Genomic DNA, 16,623 nt, shown 5'->3' with positions numbered 1-16,623 from the left:
CGACAAGGGCTGTTATTGTGGCGTTGTTGCCAACATCGCTGAGAATTCTGTATTTGAGTGGAGTGCCCTCTAGATCTGAAGCCACAAGTATTTTGACCTTTCAAGCTTTCCATGTTGATTTAGTAGCTCAATGATACTCATTTAAATGCCCATTATGTTGTTAGGCATCAATGTCATTTATTCTGGTAGATTAATCTCATTTCCTGTTTCCGACAATTTATAAATGACAGGAATATTATGTATTACATAAAAATAAAACATAAGAATATGATTTGCTAGCCTACAAAAATGCTAGGCACTATTTATTTTGTGTTGTTTTTATAACACCTCCATTTCTGAAACACGGAAGCAGAGTCACATTTTAAGATGTGATAGATGTGGTGGGAAAACTGGGAAAATGTCCTACTTATGTACTGCAAATAAAAATACAAATTAGTTTTTGAAAATTTATTGCATCACACATTGAAATTTGTGCAACATTAAGTAACAAACACACATAAAAACTTTTTCAACATAATTTAAATGATAACGTAAATACTTTATTTTTAAGATATGCACAAATAGTCTGTGTTTGCCAATCCACGTTCGGCTACAAATGGCTTTATTTGTACGTATGTAATTATAAATGGCTATCAATAGTATTTCCCGCCGTTTCTGGCAAACTACATAACTTAGTAGTTCTTTCAGAAACTTCTTTAAGGCAATGCAGAGATGCACAAAATGTTTTTAACACAAACACAAGCATAAACTGTAGGACTTAAGAACTTAAAAACTTGCGCACGTCTGCCATAAGACGTATCGTGATACAACAAACAAATTCAAACTCTAGTGACACCGGTAGCTTAGTTAGTAAAGCGACTGGCGAGTTTAGCCAGGAGTCACTTTTCTGATGTTGAATGTTTATTTAATTGTAAATGCGTTAAGTTAGGTAAGTACTAATATTTTGCGCAAATAAACGCTAACACTGCAGGAATACCTGAAACTAGTGGCGACTACAGTCATTTGACAGAGAAAGGAGGCAGCAAGTTACCAAAGCTGGATGAGTCTTCTAGCTACTTGCAGCATGATCACCAATCTATGCTCTTAACGCCAAAGTTCTTTCAGTGCAGATTGACCCTCATACTAGCAAAGTTAAGTACAAATTTACCTACCGTTATTTTAACTGGTTAGGAAATAGTAAAACAAAAGTAGTAATATTGTATTACAATAAACCTGTGTTGCCAGATATAAACCTATGCTAAGTCAACTATGAAATTGATTTTATCAGCTGCAATAAGTTGGCTTTAATTAAAATCATAATTAATGGAATGTAAAGAAAATGCTTTGGTTTAACATTATCCAATAAAATTTATAATATATTACTTATTATGACATTAAAATATTAAGTCCTGTTATTATAGTTGACACATTCCTAATTTAATATTAGGCTTGCATATCACAAAATATGAATCATTAATTATAAATATACTTCATGTTGTGATTTGAGACTTGTCATGCTCATTCCAATGTCTAGAGCTCTTGTTTTGGAGTATATTATAAGTTTTGTAGATGGTCAATAACAACATAATCAAAATCCTTATTATAAGTGTTAGTTATTAAACGGCTGCCTAATACTGATGTGCCCGTAATTTCCATGATAAATTGCAAAATGAATAGTCATATTATTTACATGTAGGAAATTTACAATTCTAGAGCTGAGTTTTGGGACAGAGGTAAATATGTATGCCTAAACCAACATACAAGACTAAGTTCTTTCATTCTGTGCCAACCACTCAGAGGTCTTCTTTACCGGGCTTGCTTTGTTTGTCATGCAGTTGGAAAGTCAGTAAGATGTTAACCCTGATTCCAAGTTCCTTCTTCTTCTCATCCGATACCTTCCCACTTAGCAGCTTCTTCACTCTCTCATGTTCAGTCTGAATAAACTCTTCACCTTTTTCTAGAATCTTCTCCATAATTGTTTTGTAGATCTTACCAGAAGACTCCTACAAAAAATAAATCAAACATTTAAGTTGGTAATTAAAATGCTCGGTTTAATTAAGAGCTACGATTATAGCTTTAGTATCATGGCAAAATGATTACAGAGCCACGGCGGCTAAATTATAAATGAAAATTTTATAGTACCTTGCCCAAGGATTTCTGGACCTCTTCAGTCTTCTTCAAAATTTTCTTCCTTTCGTCTTTTTTGGCCTTCATGAAGTTTATTGCAAGTTTGTCGAGTTCCTTCACGCAGCCCGGCAAACTTAAATATAAGCCGGTGTGTTGTCGCACGAACCGGCGCAGCTCGTCACTTGAGAACCCCTTAGAATCGTCGAAAGGTATCGGCTCTGGTTTGCCTTTAATAAACAACTTCACCACCGGGAAGTTGTCTTTCGTGGCGCCGTACTTCTTCGCTAAACCCTCATTATCCTTTTCGCCGTAATCTTTTACGCCGACTTCGGCCACCAATAGTTCGTCCTCGTCCTTTGCATCTTTTGCGAGGGCAACGAAGGCCTCATGCTTGTCACCATACGGGAACGCCACATCAAATTTAATAAGGGACGCTTCGAATTTCTTTGTTATTTTATCAAAAGATAATTCGTCTAATTCAACAGATCCACTAGTAGACGCTTGATAAGCAAATGGAATAATTGAAACGATGTAAAGAAATAGTAAATAACGCCTCATTGTTAGCTAATATAATATACTTTAGCCTAAAATGTATAATCTTTCAACACTGCGCGTACTTCGTGCACGAAATAAAACCGAATAACTTGCCGTATTTTACTGTTCGTGTCCAGTGCGATTTTATTGACAATTGGCACATTCCATTTTGGTTTGTTTTCTTTTACCATTAACAACAACTTACTAAACGAATAGGCTTATTCCGTTTCACGATGTGAACCTAAAGATTTTTGGATTTTTACTTAATTTAATATTTTGTGTTAAACATATTCAAAACACGTCAGCTATAGTTTTATTTAATTACTTTGTAGTTGGGCAAAAATGATTACTGCATTTAACTCTGCAATATGGAACGAACTATCATTGTCAGCTACACAGATGACAATTACCGTGTTTGAATGTGATTGGTCAACACACATGGACTACGTAAACTGTTACGTAGTATAATGTTCTCTGAGTTAGCTTTCTTCTACTGAAAGACTTTTAAAAGTTTTCAAAGTTACTTTCAATAAGTAGGTATATAAAATTAATTTTAGAAAACTACGAATTCTTATTATTCAATCGGTTTTTTAGTGAGTAGGTAATCGAGAACTTTATAGTTCATACTTACGATGAGTAAGCTTTATTGGGTCGGTTTACGATCCACTATAAAACAAATATATTAAAAATTTCACAACCATCCTAGCATGTGAAATTGATGGTGGTTCAATTAAATTTAAGAACAGGATTTTATAAACACCAATTTCGGTGTAATGATTTTAAATTGTACTTTCTGTTTTATATTATTTTTTGGTATTAATGGAGGTTACGGTTTTGAGAATACACAGTTTACATCTAAGTCTGATGAACATGACGATGACAAGGCAGAAGAACTTGCAAAAGGTACTAAGGCATTTTTTTTGTCTTTTAGAAGACTTATCAGTAATTGAAAAAAACAAAGTCCTTAAAAAAACATTAAAATCCAGCTCTCTTTTTCTGTTTGCTTTTATGACAATGACACATACAGAAGGTGCGCTTAGTGAACTTTTCTATAGTAATACGTTTTTTTCTTTGGAGAATCAGTCAAAGCCTGCGCTTCCGCTAACTGCAGACACTAGTTTCTTAGTTTTCTGTAGGTCCCAGGTACTCTTTACTTGATATAATAACTCTTCCTTAAGGCCGATTTAGACGTTGCAAGAAATACTGTGCAATCAGTAATACATTGCTGACGATTATATGTCACCTTAGATACGGGAGCTGCGCGGTTGCACAATGTATTACAACTTGCACTACATTCCTCGCATCGTCTAAATGGGCCATTATGGACCGTATTTTTTACCAAACAGGCTTGCAGCAAGCCTTAAGATACGACCTTTCTAATTATTATGGAGTAAATTAACTCGTTTACCTTACTGGTTCATAGGTAAAGAACATATTGGAAAGAAAGAGGAAGTGATGCATCCGGCCCAGGTCGACTGGCCGCAGGGGATCGTGCCTTACTACGTAGATCCAAAGTCTTATGGTAATATGTTATATGTATATTTTTTAATTTTGCCTAGTCTATTATACCTCGGAACTAATCTATAGCCGTACAGACTCCCACGTTTTCCCCCATTCTGTTCTGTCTCTTTGTCTGCAATCATATCTTGCAAGTCAAATATGACTAATTTTTCGGCTATCAATTAGGCTGAAATTATACATGCATGTATGATGACATGGAGCTGATTTGATGCTGGAGCTAAAAGGTCGCTACACGAAATTGTTTATAAAAAAACGAAACAGTATCAAGATTGGGCTCATTTAATGGATTCGGCAAGTACTCACTTTAAAACCAAAGAAAAAAAAAAGTGTTAGAACGACGAAGCATCACACAACGTAGACCATTCCTCAGTCACCTTATCTACTCTTGGTTCATTCATCAGCCTTCCCTTCTTCTATCTAAATAAGCATTAATCTGTTACCAGATGACGTAATCACAACCCGAATCCGCATGGCTATGAATACTATCGAGAGTCTCTCCTGCATCATGTTTAAGGAGATACCGATGATGCCCCCAGAGTTCGCTGGATTCAAGTGGCTGTATATTACCAATCCTGAAAGCGAGAGAGATTGTAGGCACACAACCTTCGTGGGATCAAAAGGAAACGTGGTAACATACTTTTGTTTCATTTCTTGCACACCTTTCATAAGTTAGGCCACTGTGGGAGATGTGGAGAAAAGAGGAAAAAAAAATTGGTGGTCGAGTAATAAAAAAGAAAGGAAAAAGTTTTTTCTGGATCGGCAATTGGATGAAATCTAGACACAGTTTCATCCAATTGCGTTGTGTGGTTTCATAATGCATCTTGAAAGAGGCCATTGTTGTTTAGTATGATATGTTGTAAGTTGGGCTTTACTATATCCTCTTTCAGCTGCTAATCCTGGGCTACGATTGTTTGAAGCGACGCGACATCATCCACGCCTTGTTCCACGTCCTCGGCTTTAACGACGAGGTCACTCATCCACAGCGAGACATGTACGTTAGGATTCTGTGGCAGAACATACAGCCAAGTGAGAGCTTTGTACTTTTATTTTTATTTATGCTTCTTATACAGGAGGAGGATAGTTTATAACCAAAATAATCATATAGGATAGTTTTTATACCTATTTTATGCCCCCCGTGCAGTCGTGGGACCATTTTCTTTCCTTTTATACATTTTTGACAGTAGAAGGTAGAAAGTTTGAAAGCCAGTCTTACTTAGGGGTATTGTGTTTTCCAGATTACTGGGTTCAGGAGGTTCGATAGACAGTCTCTTCTTTTAAAACACTGGTACTTACCTGCATACGGTGGAAGCCGATCCAATATAATTGGGTAAGGGCTAGGCTGATAAAGCTGAGGAACAAATTATTACGGCGGAATGAATGCCTAAGAAATCCTCTACTAGTTCAGTGCAGCTCACCATAGGGTGAAGCAGAAATAACAAGAAGAAGGTGTATAAAAAGAATTGAGAATTACATTTCGAGTTTTTGCCATTGAATATCAGACCTCCTTTGTTCTAAAAATTGCCATGAAAGTCTCGACCCGATCCATTATTCGATTTATTCTTATCGAATCTTAAGTTACAGAGCTTATAATTAGTGTTTAGAATATATTAAGGTTATTATGGTCCTAAGTGTGTACGACTGTGCACTACTGGTGTACTCTATCATCTCTGCTGTTTCTACGACCTATTCAAATGTCTTTTTTTGTTGAAACTTCAGGATACCGCCCCCTATTTCGAATCAGTACAGACGAGCAGCCCCATAAAATGATGGTGGAGTACGACACGCTGAGCATCATGCATTTCCATGACAGAGCTTACAGCAGCAATGGAGGAGCTACCATAGCGCCTTTGGTAAATATAGAGCAATATGGTGCAATGAACAGAAAGTCGAGTGGTGTAGGCCATTACGTAGAACCTAGTGCGCGAAGTACTACGATCCCTGCGTAGGATGGCTCTGAATATCATGCGTATCGAATAAGGCAGAGTCCCCAGTAGGCAGACTGTTAGCTGCCAGTAGCATTACGCGCAAACGCAAAACGCAAAACGCAAAACTGTGGACTAAGTGTCCACAGTTTGCTAGAAGTAGTTTGCTAGTTTGCTTGCCTAGAATCTACTTGAATGTTAGTAAGCTGCTAAGAAATTACACCAAGTATTATTGACCCTAGATTCATTTTAGATATTTAGTAATATGATCTAAATTTGTTGTTATCTGATCTATAGCGTCTCTTATATTGTTAAGTAAACTCCTATTTATTGTCTAACTGTGTATACCTGTCCAGATATCCGGCTTACTAATAAGCCCTGCTGAGAAGTTGTCCCAACTGGATATCATGAAGCTTCGTCTAGCCTTCGGTCACGAATGCAACAGACGTAAAGTCGGAAACCTTGTCAAAACTTGTGAGAATGTTCTACAGAATTCTGACAACGAAAAACCATATCTTCCTCTAAATAATAATAACCAAGAGGAACAAGAGGAAGAAGAACAGGACGATCACGAAGAAAATGGAGACGTTGGACATTCTTTAGAATCCAAATTAAGTCAACCGATGCTCATTAAACCGAAACATAAGATAGGACACAAACCACATAAGTTCAAGAATGAAATGGAAAGGAGAAACATTACTTTATTCAAAGAACGGCCATTGACAAACCGAAATTTTACGGCATTAACATTTCCTGAACCTCGTGTTACTAGGAGCTTACAACCCTGGTAATTAAATAAAATTTATAAAAGTATTTTGTGATTATTATTTTTAAAACACCCTCCTCCTGAAAGGTAACAAATCTGCTGAGTTATTTACGTTCTTCTTTCGTCCCTTCAAATAAAGAATAAATTAATCTAAAGATGTAATCCATTTTCCTGACTTAAATATTTTTGGTGAAAGCAAAATCCTGAAAGACCTTTGCTGCCTTGAAGACGATTGTACGTGCTATACTTCTACCGATTAAAACCACGCATGCTCTATTCCGTCATTTCCTAGTCCCGATCACCCTACATTGTAGGATAATAGCGTCGTCTAAGACCAAGCCAAGGACATTTCTACAATTGTTAATGTCACTAGAAAACAATTGAATTTATGGAGATGACAGGTCAAAGTCACGTGACTCATTGAAATGACATGTATTTTCCATACATTCGAGCGTATTTTTTTTGTTTCGATGAATCTCGTGACTTCAACCTCTTCGTCTATTTCCAGTAACGTTAGCTATGTCAAAATATTGCACTTGAGCTGGTATTTTGCTGCACATTTCCAGAACTAACCTAACCATATGAAACTAGTCGAGCAATCCCGATAAATACGCATGTGCAAACCAATGCATCATTTAATGATGAATCATGCTCATGTTAGTTATAAAAACACTAGCTGACCCAGCAAACGTTGTTTTGCCGAATATTTTTTTCGAGTTGTATATATTTTTAATACCACAGTTAAAAAAACAAACAATTTCGTCCATAAAATAAAATATATTTTTTTTAGTGTGAGCAACCCTTATCATTTAGGGGTATGAAAAATAGATGTCGTTCTATTCTCAGACCTACCCAATATGTATACAAAATTTCATAAAAATCGCTCGAACGTTTTCGGAGGAGTACGGTAACTCACATCGTGACACGGGAATTTTATATATTAGATAGATAACTATTCAGGTAGGTAAATAAATAAGAGTATTTTAGAAATATATATTTATCCACGTCTAAGGGTTTCTGCCTCCATGGCTTGCTGCTTCCTCTCGACGCACTGCTTGAAGTAGAGCATATTCAGCTTTTGTACGTCAACGGAACTTAATCCTTGCCAATGTCCCATAGCCCAACCGTCATTCTGTAACAGGATTAATTAGTTAATGTTTACTACATAATATGTATTCAAGGACCTTACGTTAAAAGTCATACTTTGATGTGTTAAGCAGTGATAGTCTTGTGCTTTATTCGTTGGACTGCCAAATCAATGGTTTTTAATTTGCGGTAAAACGATTAAGGAAACAAAAACGGGAACAATTAAAATCTAATCAATCTAAAGTCCATAAGGTTATTGCATGTGTTTAACCTAAACTCTGACGCCAGGTTGCCAGGTTGCACATAAACGATAGGATATGAAGAATATCACCAATATCAGGTCCAGAATCGAATATGATCCTTATTTATTTTTACTCCTATCAAGGATTCAGACATCGCCCCTAGTTGTCATATCGAAATAAATGATTATAATATCCTGAACGATATTTTTCACACGGTGCTTTATGACAAATCGACAAATTTTTCCCCCTAGTCCTAGTTCAATAAACGTTATGGTTCCATCCTTACCCATATCGGGTACATGATGTTAGTGCGTCCGTTCTTGATCTGGAGCCAGGGGTAGTGCATCACGCTCTGGTAGTCATACGCGAAGCCCACGGAGGCGGCTGGTGGTAGCTTCTGCTTCATATCCTTCATTACACCTGTTTACATGAACGGCCGAATGGAAAACGATTTCTAACTAAAACACATATATAAAGTCGACATTATGTAATTCAATACAAATAATAGCAAAGAAACTCTTCAGACGAATCGCGGAACTTGTGCCTTCTGGCTGATAGGAGATTCCACATTCGTTTGAATTTTTTGTCGTCTCAGAGCTTTAGACATGCTGTACCGATTTGGTCGATTCTTCTTTCATTTAACACGAATTGGCTGTAATTTATTCCCATAGAAATTTCATTCGTTATTGATTTACAAAAAAAATTAGATTCTCAGTCATTCAGTGTTAAAAAATGTCCGCAGAAACTTTACCTTCAGTGAGTTGTTCCCATACTATATGCAGATATGAGTCTCTGTCATGCATGTTATGTTGGTGGTCCAGACCAAGGATGTGTACGAACAGGTGTAGGAGATCATTGACCGAGTTGAAGCAGTCAGCGTTAATTCGCAGGACCTGGAAGTTTAGTACTGTTAGAATTTAAAATTTTGAAGTTTAATTCTCGATGTAGTTTAAACAGCAACTATAAATATCTTCTGCTGTTTATGGTACGATGTGTTGGCTCGAATTGAGCTGTTGTAAATTGAGATGAGTCATGTGTCTCCAGTCAGTGAGTCAGTCAGGCTCCAAACGATTCCCTAGAATAGCCTCTGATAGCAATTTATTTAGGTATTTCGAAATCTATGAAATTTTACTTTAAAGAGATCCAACTGACAAGTCTGCAAATAGTTTTATTGGACATTGTGCCAACTTTAAATAAGATGTTTGTTGTAATTTTCGTGAGAATGCTTCAGTATTAAATGATGCAGCTCATGCAGCGTTTTACTCACGTCTTTATCGGGATTGCCTGAATAAGTAATAACAAATTTATGATTGAACCTTGGAGCTTTTAACAAGTAAATATATCTTACGTATCTGCCATCAGGGTGGCCAGTACGTGGGCATATGCAGCCAGGTATCGCTGAGCGGGCCAGGACTAAGACGTTGTCAGCGTGTCTTCTGGAAGGTAAAGGCGGGGTCTTCTTGGTCACGTTCTTTTTTGGTTTTGAGTCTATGGAAGGTAATGATTTTATTAGGTAAGTCCAACTTCGAGAAAGAAGTCAGTAGAACGATCCAGCTCGGCTGGGCAGCTTACTATTACTATTACAAGACCAGACTGACAAAATTGATTAAAATCAATGGGTTATTATGATTCTTTATAATAACGGTTTGAGCAATGAACTCATTAGTGGATCGCGAGTTGGTCAAGCTTTGCAAATGTGGAATGATCGTTCGATGTATTCCAATCACTGGCTAACTACATCAATAGATAATTAATTTATGGACTTTCTTGCCGGTTCTTCCCCATAAGAATGTCATCTAGAATCAATATTGTAACGTTATGAAAGTGCGTGGAAAACGGCCTAATTGAAATAAAACAAAATGATTTTGATTAAGAGTTTTTAAAGTTAGTATCTTTAATAATGAATAACCATGTTTTCTAAAACAATAATTAGTCTTTTTTCTAAACATAGCTGTAATAGCCTCATCATAGATTAAACAGCGAAGCGTAAAAAGGCGTAATTTAATCAAATATAGAACGTTAACTTTCTTTTCATCGCATGCGTACAACTCGCTGTTGCATCAGATTGACGGTTTCGTAACAAATACTACACACGCTATTCCTAACGCTTTCTGAGCCAAATCATGAATTTTCGATTTCAGTTTTGGTTCATGATTTTATTTGAACAGCTATTGCCTATTGCCTATATGGCTACATTGTCTGTCCATTTGTCACGAGGCTGTATTTCATGACCAGTTATAGCTAGACAGGCGTGATTTTTACTGATAATGTATTTCTATTGTAATAAATAAAGTAACGGTTGGCCCTGTCAAATTTGATGGGTGACCATTTTCTTTAGAAAGCCTATTTATAGGAACCCCTTAGAGTAACTTGTTTTATGTTAGTCTGATTGTTAGAAAAATATTATTTTGGTAAATATTTTCTACATTAAGAGACATTTTGTAAAGTCGGTTTAAAAAAAAAATCTTACCTTGATTAGCAGTGCTGCGTAAGAAGGTGACATTAACCCCGCTGTATCGATTACTTCTAAGATTAGTTTCTTCATCCAGTTCAGTGCTCGTGAAGTTTGGTAGTTGTTTTTTTGTTTCATTTGGCCACATACCTATTTGTACGAAATTGTCTCTTACTTCTGGTGAGGACTCTGTTTCGGTACTGGTTTCTCCAGGTTTATGGACCACTGTGAGGTCTCGGAACTCTATACATGTTTCTTTTTCTATGTGCCGTATTACTGTTTTAATGTTATCCATTTCTTCGGTTGCTGAAACAGGGGGGAACAATGATGTATGAAGGATTGCAACGCATTGCCATACACCGACACAAAAACGCGGACGACGTAGCACGGCGGTTCAGGTTTAGTCAGTAAAAGTCTGACACGACCCAAGTCCTCCCCCGAGGGAGTGGGTGTCCATGAGGATTCCCCCGCCTTACCAAAAAAAGGGGGGAACAATGAGGTGTTGAAGGAAGACGCTGCTATGGGCAGTGTCTCGCTGTATCGCTTCTGCAATGACAGCAATATTAGTGACTATTTGTTATGGAAAGTCAGCGTGTTGCTGTGGAATTTGTTGCTGTTTCTTCTACGCTGTCAGAGTAATTAGGCATACGTAAAGTCTGCGGGTACTTTCCATTGTAATCTACCAGTTAAAAGAGTGATACCTGAATTAGTGTTATTTACTGTATTAAATTAATATATTCAGTTTTTAAGAAACTTAATCAAAAGAGGTTGCTATTCACATTTATCAAAAAAATACTTACAAAATTCCATAATATCTTTAAATCTATAGTTAACAACGCCAAATGGCCACAATCTGTCTTCGAAGTAGTCTTCGATCTCCTGCTGGGTCACAGATGGCGGGCTCAGGTCAGCCTTCACCACACTCGGGCAGGTCTTCAGAAGGTACTCTCTATTGCGTTGGACGCATTCAGTCGAGTATAGAGCTCCGATTTTTTCAACGTCCATTTCGCTTAGGCCTTCACGTTGACCGACTTTAATACCGGGCTAGGGATCAATAGTAAATGTTAAAATGATAAAAATGTTTTTTATGATAAATATTTACAAAATAATATTGACGATATGAGTCGCCGATATGGGCGATTTTCGCAAAGGATGAAGAGGTTGGAAGAGAAAGGGGAGGCCTCGGTCTACCAATGGGATTTGAAACAGGCTATATAAAAGAAAGTCGCCGATAGCTAACCTCTTCTGTCTCTTTCGTACTCGTAGCAAAACAAACCTCCGATACTTAACGATTTCTCTCTATGAATATTTTCGGAAGTCGTATGGAGACAGAAATCGTCAGGCTTCAAGGTATCTCTCGCTTTCTGGACCCATAGCCTAAGTCCTTAACCCAAGTTCTTTGTATGTGCTTTTGTATAGTGTTTCATACCTCAGTCAATATAGTGACTTGTCCGTTTCTAGAGAAGGCTCTCGGTGGGTAGTGCAGCACGCTTGCGTAGTCGTACGGCAAGTTCTGAACGACGGGCTCCTTCTGGATTTCAAAGTACTTCCTATATCCTAACAAACGAAAGAAGTACTGGTGAAGATACATTTTCAGGATTTCCGTAATGAACGGCTGCATAAAAAGTTTAGAAGGCGATTTAACCTAAAGGTAATCATCAGATAACCTGTAAAATCTTTTGTAATTGTGTACGGCTGATTGGTAAATTTAAAATTTAAAAAGGTCAAGAGGAACATAAAAAAATATCAATTTTTAAATAGTCCAGTAACGCTATAAGCTACCAGGCTGAAAATTTCAGGGTAGGTTCAAAGCCGTTGACAATGCAATTTACAACTACAATAACTCCCGGACCGATTTTGATAAAATGTTAATGGAGTGACACAACAACGAGGGTATAATACCCTCGTTTTTGTGACTTTTTAAATCGATTAATTTAAGGGAAATTGTCAATATGAAGGTTGTATTACCTGGTTTAATATTATCCCATAGGATAGTGATGTACTGGTCCCTGTCGGGGCGCACGTGCTCATGTGAGAAGCCAAGCACGTGCATCACCTCATGCGTTATATCACCAAGAGTCATGCAGTCGTAGCCGAAGACAATCATCTGTCACGACAACAATAAAATTATTTGATAGCATCCTTCTTTTATTACTGAGGGAGGGGGAGGGGGGTTGGTAATCAGTATGTATTAAAACATCTGTACTTATTATGTTTTTGTGATTATGTAATGAAAAAAAAAACAAAGAATTTCCCCCCGATATTTTTTAGTTTAGGGAAATTTCGGAAAAATCACGGTAACATTTGTCGTTAATGCTGTGCTGCTCCTTTTTAACAAAATGTCTCTCGCACTACCTTATTTTAACGTCTACATCATTCGTACAAGGGCAACCAGACTCAGGACAAGTATTCGTTGATCACACATGAAGAAATTGTTATTTTCCAACATATGTTTTTAGCACGTCTGGTAAGTCACTCATATGACTTTCAGGGATCAGACAGGGTTTTTCATACATACTGTAGTGTATTATTTTATTAATTTTGAAGGTTCTAATGTGATAAATTAATATATTGCTCTTCGTTTTTACTTAAGTGTGTGCCATTAGCGTTGTTGTCATAAGATAACATTCGTAGCCTAAACAAATGACAAATCTTAAAGATGATGGAAAATTATCAAATATGTCAATGAGAAAAGTACCTACATACATGTCTGACTTTGACTTGACTTTTCATTTTTTTTGTATAGCTGCATTATGCAATATGCATAGCTTTTATAGACGTTATAAACACCGAACAATTATTCAAGAAGCCCACTCTTTCTATCAATTGTGTCATATCTGTCTATTTGACTGGCGTATTGATCTAAAATGGCTTTCCTGCCTGCTATACCGGACGTTGTGGTTTCGGTTTCCACGCAGATCAATTGTTTGTGTAATGAGATTGATTAATTATTTGTTCTGTATCTCTGGGTGTAATTTATTTATAATATGTGTGAATTAAGAAATTATATAAGTACGTTTAACAGTTGTCTCGTGCTCACATAAAAAGCTTTCCTTAGTTTGAGACTAGATGGCGTTGTGAAAGCGGAAAAATATTTTTGTAAAAATTTTGCAGTTTTTACAGGAAGAAGAGGAAAGAGGTCTCACCTGCACCCCTTTTATTTCGACCCTATCATTACTGTGCACGCATTGCCTGATACCAGAGGGGTTCGTGATGTACAGCCAGACGACGTTCCTCAAAGACTGAAGGTCTGTGGGCCTCTCTCGAAGTCGCTGGAGTCTGATGCAAGTCGCCTTCTCGAAGTACTCGAAAGCTTTCATTATTGTGTCAGCGAGATGGGTGTCTGGGGAAGAAGTGGGTAAAATTCAAAATTGATTTGTGAATCCATGTGTTTATATTTGCTACTATTCCGAACTCAAAGAAGAAAGGAGTCCGAGAAATCCGGAAAAGGTGGTTAAAAAATGGTTAACGGGTGAAATTTTTGATTGCAAGTTTGTTTTTTATTTTGCATATACATTCTTTAAGGGTTTTCCGGCTCCTGCTGGACTCTGACCGGCATTCTATTAACAATGACGATATTTCAATATTTAGATTATATACACGTTTAAATGGAAGCAGCCGAAAATAGATTTCGATGGCGTGCAATTTTGAGGCCTATATCCAGCTGTGGACGAATATGGGCTGATGATTATGATGATATAAGTTTACCATATGTTTTAGAGTCGATGAAATAAGGGACGATGCCGTGCTTGAACCGTGCAGTCTTCGTTTTTACTTCATCACCATCATTCATATAGACGGTCCTAGGTGAAGTTGGACCTTCGAGAATCGCAGGCTTGAAGTTAAATCGCCGACCAGTCTCGTTAGCTGATAACTGTATAGTCAGATAAATTTCCAAAAAATATAATTAAGTTCGATAGGAGACTAACTAGATTTTATTTTATTAGAAGAAATATCACTCTGTTGTGTCATGGTAAAAATGCATTTTTAAGATAGCATTCGCGGTCATCATCTGCCGCCATTGTTAATGGCAGATGATTCAAATACTAGTTATATTTCAAGATAGCATATTCGAAGATTGGTCTACTCCTACTGACATTAAAAATATTGTAAAAATGAATCACTATGAAAGAATGCCGTGTTTCTTAAACGTTTAAAAATATTTTAAATACAAAAAATATAATGTCGTAAATCTTTGTAGGAAAGTTTGACAATATTTTACAATGATTACTTGACGAATATTGCTTGTAGCTATATTTCTACATGTCACTTTAAGCATATTCGGTTATCGGGAACACTTGGACTACAGTTTACTTTTATATCAAAACAACCAAGGTAGACTGACTCTTAAGCTGTTTTATTTGGGGTTTTTGCCTTAAGAAGTGGTCGTCTATTTTTTTCATCCAATTATGCCAGTTATTAATGCCAGTTAGAACTTTCAAGGCTAAGTCCTTTAGCATGATTAGAGCCCAAAAACACGATTCTTTAATTAGAGTTTTATTAGATTTTCTTCTGCAATATTCTTACTTACATTAGTTGCATTACTCTTAACTACAGATTTCGGAAACTGTTTCCTTCTGTAAGGGATATCCTGACCCTTTTCGAAAAGATCATCGTATAATTTGTCAACGATATTCTCCACTCTTCTCTCATCTGCTGCATTCAGGCTTGGATTGACAGCACTCATCCTTCCAATGTCTCTTTTCGATCTCTTATACTTCTTCGATTTGCTGTATTTATTGAGTACTGTTTTATCAATGTCGCCATTTTCTAAATTTTTGAAGACAGTCTTTTTGGATTCGGCCTCGAAGATCCGGCACATATCGAGGGTATCTTGTCGTTTTTGTTGTATTACTTTTGTGTCGACTGCAATTATTAATACATTAAGGTCTGTTATTATAGTCCAAGAGTTAGTAATACATTTGTGGTAAAAACGATCGAAGACGATCGATTTCGATTTGAAGTGTTATTGGTATTTACAGCTAGAGAGGGTGATGGAGCTTTTTGCGTTGAATGATATGTATCTCGAAGTAATTAGGGGCCATCATTTTATAAAGTTATAGTATTGTAGTGGTGGAAGAGAGATGCTGCTCTACCCGTTAAGTGTGCTAACACGCTTACACAACTGCAATAAAATTGCTTTTGGAGGTTATTCTAGGGCCCTTCAGCTGATAATTATTTGTAATTGCTTAATTATTTTTTTCATTTACTGTTATTGAAAATGAAGCTTCAAAGTATGGTTCTAGTGTTGTACCCAAGGGGTAAAAGCGAACACCCTATTTTTAGGACTTCGTCGTCTAACCGTTCGCCCGTTCGTCACCGCTGTATCTCATGAACTGTTAAAAGTAGGTAGTTGAACTACCTAGTTTTAAGTTAGTATTTCTGTTGCCGCTATAACATCAAATTATCCAAACGGAATAATATTAAGGTAAACACGGTTATTCATTTAAACATTTGTTTACAAATTTTACTTTAATTAATTCTTCTTGTACAAATAACAAGTATTTTAAGAATATTAGTACTGATTACTTACCATTTCTGACAATCAATTCAGGTACAGTAGATATCGAACATTCTACTAAAATGTAATTTAAATGAAACAACGAAATCAATTGGAACAAATAAAACATTATTATTTATTTATTTCAAACATTCGCCACATAACAAACATTAAAGCGATATGGAAATCCACTTACATTTTATGACTTAATCCAATTTTGCTAAAGTGTAAAAACTTTTTGTACAAACCATAATAAATTTAAATCGATTTTTTCTTATTACAAACAGCTAGTAGTAAACGTACTTATGTTTAAAAAGTACTTGCAGAATACAAAAGGTGTGGGACCTATGAACTACAACCTCTATTGTATTACGGTACACAATAAAGGCCCTTTCGCATAGGCCAGCTGTCTTGTACAAGCGACAGAAAAAAAACTTAAACATCTATATCGCTAATTATAATTACTTTCCTATTTATATTGTATTCAAAATTTT

The 16,623-nt window shown here is 36.5% G+C and overlaps 3 protein-coding genes across 3 annotated transcripts; 1 reads left to right on the top strand and 2 right to left on the bottom strand.

Moving 5' to 3' along the window:
* Window positions 1-432: 432 nt before the first annotated feature.
* On the bottom strand, window positions 433-2,891 carry LOC113493769 (protein windbeutel). Its single transcript, XM_026871785.1, has 2 exons — window positions 2,122-2,891; window positions 433-1,982 (listed from the first exon to the last, which is right to left on the bottom strand). Exons 1-2 carry the CDS (start codon window positions 2,662-2,664, stop codon window positions 1,773-1,775), a joined length of 753 nt encoding a protein of 250 aa, XP_026727586.1. The 5' UTR covers window positions 2,665-2,891; the 3' UTR covers window positions 433-1,772.
* A 393-nt stretch (window positions 2,892-3,284) lies between these two features.
* LOC113493719 (low choriolytic enzyme-like) lies at window positions 3,285-6,896 on the top strand. Its single transcript, XM_026871716.1, has 6 exons — window positions 3,285-3,543; window positions 4,064-4,162; window positions 4,605-4,789; window positions 5,049-5,187; window positions 5,878-6,011; window positions 6,440-6,896. The coding sequence occupies exons 1-6, from the start codon at window positions 3,414-3,416 to the stop codon at window positions 6,872-6,874; spliced, it is 1,122 nt and encodes a 373-aa protein (XP_026727517.1). The 5' UTR covers window positions 3,285-3,413; the 3' UTR covers window positions 6,875-6,896.
* A 908-nt stretch (window positions 6,897-7,804) lies between these two features.
* On the bottom strand, window positions 7,805-16,358 carry LOC113493710. The gene is made up of 12 exons (XM_026871706.1): window positions 16,163-16,358; window positions 15,161-15,495; window positions 14,338-14,503; window positions 13,776-13,972; window positions 12,598-12,736; window positions 12,059-12,186; window positions 11,430-11,673; window positions 10,648-10,935; window positions 9,526-9,665; window positions 8,929-9,070; window positions 8,464-8,597; window positions 7,805-7,981 (listed from the first exon to the last, which is right to left on the bottom strand). Exons 1-12 carry the CDS (start codon window positions 16,257-16,259, stop codon window positions 7,847-7,849), a joined length of 2,145 nt encoding a protein of 714 aa, XP_026727507.1. The 5' UTR covers window positions 16,260-16,358; the 3' UTR covers window positions 7,805-7,846.
* Window positions 16,359-16,623: the final 265 nt, after the last annotated feature.

The sequence above is a fragment of the Trichoplusia ni genome, chromosome 1, assembly GCF_003590095.1.
Source record: "Trichoplusia ni isolate ovarian cell line Hi5 chromosome 1, tn1, whole genome shotgun sequence".
NCBI classification, from domain to species: domain Eukaryota; kingdom Metazoa; phylum Arthropoda; class Insecta; order Lepidoptera; family Noctuidae; genus Trichoplusia; species Trichoplusia ni.
This window is presented reverse-complemented; position numbering and strand designations above follow the sequence as displayed.